The 7458-nt window shown below is 31.8% G+C and overlaps 1 protein-coding gene and 1 long non-coding RNA gene across 2 annotated transcripts; both read left to right on the top strand.

Annotated features, from left to right (window-relative positions):
• The first annotated feature begins 1226 nt into the window (after positions 1–1226).
• Positions 1227–3061, top strand: LOC111716700 (uncharacterized). Its single transcript, XM_023492174.1, has 3 exons — positions 1227–1322; positions 1830–1968; positions 2826–3061. The coding sequence occupies exons 1-3, from the start codon at positions 1302–1304 to the stop codon at positions 3059–3061; spliced, it is 396 nt and encodes a 131-aa protein (XP_023347942.1). The 5' UTR covers positions 1227–1301.
• A 1096-nt stretch (positions 3062–4157) lies between these two features.
• LOC111716699 (uncharacterized) lies at positions 4158–6790 on the top strand. The gene is made up of 2 exons (XR_002768573.1): positions 4158–4250; positions 6666–6790. It is a non-coding gene; the product is annotated as an uncharacterized LOC111716699 (long non-coding RNA).
• Positions 6791–7458: the final 668 nt, after the last annotated feature.

Raw genomic sequence — 7458 nt, 5'->3', positions numbered from 1 at the left:
AAACCGACACCCATCCGTTTTGAGGAGAGACGGATTCAGGGTCTTTTTGGTCTAAAAACGCCTCTTTTATTAGTACTAAAACAGAGTCGGGCCGGCGCCCGTTTTTGGGGTCGTGCGGGTCGTTTTCAGACTCTAAAACAGGGTCGTTTGTTCTATGCGGGTATTGATCTTAAAAAGCTTCAGATCAAGGTTGATGGGCAGTGGTCACATAGTATAGACTTGAAAGAACTCAGTAGAAAATAAGCCAAGATTGAGTGGAATAATGAAGCATGGTTGCACACAAACTATATTTTCATTATAAACATAAAAACAATTAGTGTTGAATTAACTAAACTTTCTCTAAATACACAGTATATTCGCCTGGGCGGATATTCCATTCGACTCTTCTGATCAGATACTTAATGCTAACTGTCATGTCTTGGGGGATCCCAAGGATAAGATGGTAAACAATACTTCTTTCTTTCTCGGCTAGATAAATGCCTTTTCACTTCTTTCTCCAGTATAGCTCTTACCATAGCTGCCTTCTAAACTGTCCTTTAAACTGTATCCACTTGATTTCTCTAGATGAGAAAAGGGGTTCATTACCCTTGCCAGCCTAGCCTGTTATGTATTAAGGCTGCAAACATACTCAGGGTTCAATACCCTTTTGGACTCGATCTGGAATACTGACTTTTTTATTGGATTGCATTTGGGAGCAATGAACTGTATGATACTATATACACATGGGAGAAACCTTGTCTGGGTTCACTATAGCACACATAACTGGCATACATTTGAAAATCTGAGCCAGGCCAACCTTTGTGGACCTAGTATGGCCTGTATCACCAATTTACAATTACTAAAGTGGCAGCCCTATGTTATAGATACATACCTTGAAATTATGTCTAAAGTCCCTTTCAGTAAAATATTTAATTTATTTTTAGTAAAAGTCTGGAAAGCAAAGTTACTGTAAGAAGAGATAGCAATTACGTCCGAAGCACTCCGGATGTAGTTGAGGAAATTAATATATTTTCAGGTTAACAAAATTTACTCTAACATAGTTAAATTGTTTAAATATTATCTATTAAATTTAAAGAACCAAGCTATGGTTGGAAATCTAAACTTTCTCTTTTAAAGTCAAAAGTTGGAGCCAAATTGGCTAAGGGTTTGGGTACGGTGAATTATGATCAGACAGACAAACATAATACAAACTTTATATATAGAGATACAAAAAATTGTTGATATTTTGTCCAGGATATGAGAATATTCTGGAATTTCAAGAGATATATACAAAATCTTTTAAATGTGAATACCAACTTCAGATGTATCCATTTGACAGCCAGGTATGTTGCCTGAAATTATTATTTGCCTTAAAGGCAGAACTTGTGTGTTGTAAATCTCGGGATCGAGATCCCCATCTTTTGCAAACCATGATATCCTGAGATGGTTATATCCTGCGAAGATAGCTTTAATTGAGAAATCAAACATTGATCTTCGATAATAAAAGTGCCCACATTGGATATCAAGATCAAACGTTGATGATTAAATTTACTCCATACCAAAGTTCTGATTTCTGAACAGTTTCTTATCCCAATAGTTTTGAGAACTCACGAATGAAAAGACTATGAAGGAAGTGCATTGATTGTGGCAAACATACATAGCTTCTTAACAAAATATAATGCAATTTTTCGGTTCATCATAAACCATTAAAAAACTTTTGTAATTTAAGAGCTTAAAGAAATGCTACGGGGCCATTTCTGAACCAAATTGAAAACTCTACATTTTACTTAGATTATCCTAGAAAATTAAAAATACTCTATGATATGTTATTATATTTTAATTGATTACAGAGATGCCAGGTTGTTCTGAGTGTGAGAGATCTGGAACAAGGTGTTATGACGCTAACCCCTGAAAATATTGAGATGGAAGGGAGAACAGAACTAACTCAATATATAGTTCTATCCTGGAACCTGGATTACATTAACAAAAGTAAAAATACGTAAATAAACTAAATACTCTAATGCATTTCTTTCACTCCAAACATTAGATATAGAAATAATAATCAGGGGGAGGAATTTCTCCTGACTGTTTAGATGGGAGCGCTTTGCAACCTGATGTAAATCTTTGATATTTCCAGCTTTAAACTTTGAATAAACTAATTTAGGTTTGAAATATTGAAAGTTAACACCATCAGGATTCAGGAGTTACAATATAGAAATTTTAAAATTTGAGTTTGTGGCAAGTACTCAGTTCTTTATTTGCTGTTTAAACATATTTTACTGTTGGCCTCACGAGCAACGGGTCGAACTTCAACTAGCCAGAGCAAGTTGTACAGTACATATACGTGGAAATACAAGAAAGTGTGCTAAATGAACAGTGAATATGATGTACAAGGCCCAAGAAAATAATAATAGGTTGTCTCTTTAAAAAAATGTGTTATGCGATACAATGTGTGTACAAGGGGAAGTCTTTGAGAAAACATTTTACTTTAAAATGCCGTTTAAATCATTAAGAGTAGGTTTCATATTCTATAATGTGCTCGATCTCTTTTTTTACAGATTTTGAAGAAAAAATGTTAAAATACCCTTTTATTTTATGTATCTTTATATAAGATGTTATTGTTTTGTTGAAATATTGAATAAATTTAATCATGAATCTAGAATGTAAGTATTTTTGATTGCTTTGAGCACCAAGCACATTTACAAACATTAGGCACATTTTTAGAGCAAAATTTTTCATCGATCCACAAGAACTACTTTTAAGTACAATAAAGCGACGTTAGGGCTAAACAGCTTTTATTCAAAGACACTATGTATGTCTCAATAGATAAAATTATTATTTTTCAGCAAGGCCTGATGAGGGAATAAATGTAGTGATAATACTTCAAAGAAGAATAATTAATGATATTCTAACAACCTATCTTCCTTCCTTCCTCCTTATTATCATTGTTTACATAACAAACTTCTTCAAACCCTTCTTCTTTGAAGCTGTTGTTACAGTCAACCTAACAGCTCTGCTTGTCCTAACTACACTGTTTATCAGTGTCTCAGGTGCGTTTTTTAAACTATGTCAACATATGTAGGGTTGTTAATCAATAATCATTTTGGTTTGTTTTTAAAAAATGTCCAACAAAATCTAAAATTCCAACATTTTACTCTGTCATAGTTTGCTTTCATTGAACTTAGCAATATTTTCATCATGGCAGAAAAAATCCTATAGTTTTTGTCATTTTTGATTATTATGGTTTTGCTAATTAATTATGGTTTTAGCTGAAGGGTTGCCTTTAGAATTTCAAAAATAACTTTCACCTATAAACCTCCTGGGAGTCCTTTGGGTTCTTTCTAAAAACAAACAATGTAGTCCAGCCGTTTGGCCAGCTATAGCTAACATAAAAATATAATAATAAAATAATTAGGTCCCAAGATGTTTTTGCAGAATTGTGAATTGTGAAGTTGTGTCGAAAACCCTATTTAATTATTTTCTTTCTTAGGTTCTCTACCTTCTACAGCATATGTTAAAATGATTGATATCTGGCTAATATTTGCTCAGATGATCCCATTTTTCGAGGTGGGTATGCAACCTATATTCATAAATTTATCATTTATGTCATACATCTGCAAAGGTGGCTTGAAAGGGGGGGGAGGTAAGGGGAATGAATGTTGTAAAAAAATTTTAAATTGCATTTGGAACAACGACTTTAAAAATGTCAGAATTGAGTGTCAAGCAATTTAAAATTTCTCACATTAGATACAGAGATAAAGTATTGATACTCATCAGCCCTCAGATTAAATTTTAAATATAATTTTAAGGTTCTCTTGCATACATATATGGACAGTAAGAGACAAGAAGAAACCAGTCAGAATCAGAGAGTTAATCAAATCCCTAAAAATAAATCTAAGGTAGTACAATTTTGATAAACTCAATTGAAAAATTTACCCATGTACTAAAGTTTTTCATAGTTTTCACCCATTTTTTTGTGTATCGTAAATCGTAATCAATGGGCCACATTTATGTTGTGAAAAAAAATTATATTATTATATCTTTGCAACCCAATGTAGTAGCTGTAGAACTTTGATAAATCAAAGGATAAAACTTAAATAGTATCAGACTAAAACTTTATAGGGATTAAAAAATTTAAGTTTTTGACAAAAAAAAAAACAATCTTTAGAAACAGATGATGTACAAAAGCCACTGGGTTCAAGAAAATGAAGAAATAAATCAAAATTTTCTGAGAGATCCTGAATTTCAACTTAAGCTAGGAGATACAGCAGGTTTTTGTTTATTAGGGTTTCAGCCAAACATTCCTTGCATAAAGATAATAAAAGAGAAGCCATCTTAATAACCATCAATTTATAAAACAGTAAAGATTTAGGAACATTTTTTTCAAAAAAGATTAATACAATATTTTGTACAGAATTGCATTATTTGAAGTTAACAGTTCCTCTTTTTATTTAGTATTCATATCATATTTTCTATGTAACTATCATAATGGGGACTGAACTTTCGCCAGGGGTGGATTTCTACACCATCAGAAAAATTATAAATTCCAAAAGCTTCCAAGTGTCTTGTTTGTTTAAAATTGGGAAACAGTTGGGGTAATATATAAAATATGGCATAAAAAACTTATCTTGTTGTATAAAAGATTTGACTTCCTGCTTTAAAAAAAAATACATAAAAACATGGTACCTCCTTTTAGAATGATATATACTTTGGAGAAAAAACCTCAGCGGGAGCGGTTGAATGAGCGGTTAAGATCTAGCCTAGACTCTATGCAGTTCAGAATAAGAAATACGCCTTTTTTCTCAAATTTAAAATTTGTGCAATCAATAAATTCGTGCTTTTTTCTTTCATATTTATATTCACTTTTTAAAACTTTTTTAATAGTTAAACACAATTTTTGCTTTTAACCGCTGGGTTAAAGATTTTTCAGCAACTTTTTTCCTTTTAACTACTTGCACTGGATTGCTTTTAACCACCATGGAAAATAATTTTTCACGAAAGACGTTTTCTTTCCACCACTGGTTTAAACATTTTTCGGCAACTTTTTTGCTTTCAACCGCTGGGTTTAAGATTTTTCAGCACCTTTTTTGCTTTCAACCGCTGGGTTGCTTTAACCACTAGAAAACAGTTTTTTATAAAAAATGTTTTCTTTTAACAACTGGTTTTAAGATTTTTTTAACAACTTTTTGGCTTTCAACCGCTGGGTTTAAGATTTTTCAGCAACCTTTTTGCTTTCAACCGCTGGGTTGTTTAACCACTGGAAAACAGTTTTTCATAAAAAATGTTTTCTTTTCACAACTGGTTTTNGTTTAACCACTGGAAAACAGTTTTTCATAAAAAATGTTTTCTTTTCACAACTGGTTTTAAGATTTTTTAACAACTTTTTGCTTTCAACGGCTGGGTTTAATATTTTTCAGCAACTTTTTGATTTCAACAGCTGGTTTGCTTTGACCGCAGGAAAACAATTTTTCATAAAAAAATTTTCTTTTAACAACTAGTTTTAAGATTTTTAACAACTTTTTGCTTTCAACTGCTGGGTTTAAGATTTTTCAGAAACTTTTGTGCTTTCAATCGCTAGGTTATTTTAACCACTGGAAAACAGTTTTCCATAAATTTTTTTCTTTTAACAACTGGTTTTAAGATTTTTCAGCACCTTTTTTCTTTAAACCGCTGGTTTTTAGATTTTTCAGCAACTTTTTTGCTTTCAACCGCTGGGTTGCTTTAGCCACTGGAAAACAGTTTTTCATAAAAAATGTTTTCTTTTAACAACTGGTTTTAAAATTTTTTAACAACTTTTTTGCAAAAAAGTTGCTGAAAATCTGAAAACCAGCGGTTGAAAGCAAAAAAGTTGCTGAAATATCTGAAAACGGTTGTAAGCAAAAAGTTGCTGAAAAATCTTAAAACAAGTGGTTGAAAGTAAAAAAGTTGCTGAAAAATCTGAAAAACGGCGGTTCTAAGAAAAAAAAGTGCTGAAAAATCTTTAATCCAGCGGTTGAAATAAAAAAATTTGCTGAAAAATCTGAAAAAATTTGAAAGCAAAAAAGTTGCTTAAAAATCTTTAAACCAGCGGTTGAAATCAAAAAAGTTGCTGAAAATCTGAAAACATTTGAAAGTTAAAAAGTTGCTGACAAATCTTTAAACCAGCGGTTAAAAGCAAAAAAGTTGCTGAATATGTTAAAACCGGCGGTTGTAAGCAAAAAAGTGGCTGAAAAATCTTTAAACCAGCGGTTGAAATCAAAAAAGTTGCTGAAAATCTGAAAACATTTGAAAGTTAAAAAGTTGCTGACAAATCATTAAACGAGCAGTTGAAAGTAAAAAAGCTGCTAAAAATCTGAAAACCAGCGGTTAAAAGCAAAAACGTTATTTAGGAAAAATTATATTTCATTTTTTGAAAATGTGAACGAGAAAGTTCGATATAGCGGTTGAACAAATTGTAAATTTCTTATTAATTTCTTATTCTGAACTGCGTAGAGTCTAGGCTAGATCTCAACCGCTCGTTCAACCGCTCCCGCTGAGTTTTTTTCTCCAAAGTATATATCATTCCTCCTTTTCAGTATTAAACAAAAAATGCCAAAGAAAAACTATAAAAAGTTAATTTTTAAGTCTAGTCAATTGGATTTTTTTGGAATCTCAGAAGAATAAAACAATGAATTTTTTATCTATTTTTTGTGTTTGATATATTTCAGCTAAAGTGATTCTGCCTATATTTTTTCTTCTCTTCTCAATCGTTTACTGGGCATATGGACTAAACTTCTACTTTAAAAATGGATACCTGTTGTAAACTATTGTATTAAATAAATAATTTAAACAGTCCTATTTTTTTAATCTTTATAGGGCCGGTGTCCCAATAAACATAATGACTACTTCTATATTGTTTTTGTTCAACTCGACATTTTTAGCTGAACAAAATTTTAGTAGTATTATATTCTAATGTTATATTCTAAAAGTTAGATAAAAAAGTATTTGTCTAAATTGCATTTTACCACACTGTTCACGAAGCTATTAAATATAACGAGTAAACACAAAAAAGATACTTTAAATAAAGGAAAGAAAATGGATATCAAACAGTAAAAACGTATATACAGCTGCAGATCTTGGTCATTATGATCTGCTCCACCTCTGCTCACGCCAGTTCGTACACGACTAAGTTCTCTATCATCCTTCCCTGACCATCTTGTGCAGATCCTTAAACCCTAGTTTCTGGAATCCCAGGACAGGGATTTCCAAGGAAGCTTGGGCCCTATATTGGCTGGATTCTATAAATATCCTTATACACTGAAACAGGATATATATTTCCTCTGCATATTATATATATGCTTTGCTTGTCTGGGTGTTTGAACCAATTAAACCTCAAAACCTTTCAGGCCCAAATTTTGTATAGCAACTCACTTGACCCAGAGAAGATTTATTCACACAAAAATTTGAAAAATTATCTTGGAATAAATTAAGACATATATCATTTTTTGAAAATGCGCCAAT

Source organism: Eurytemora carolleeae, unplaced genomic scaffold (genome assembly GCF_000591075.1).
Source record: "Eurytemora carolleeae unplaced genomic scaffold, Eaff_2.0 scaffold2155, whole genome shotgun sequence".
Taxonomy (NCBI): Eukaryota; Metazoa; Arthropoda; class Copepoda; order Calanoida; family Temoridae; genus Eurytemora; species Eurytemora carolleeae.
This window is presented reverse-complemented; position numbering and strand designations above follow the sequence as displayed.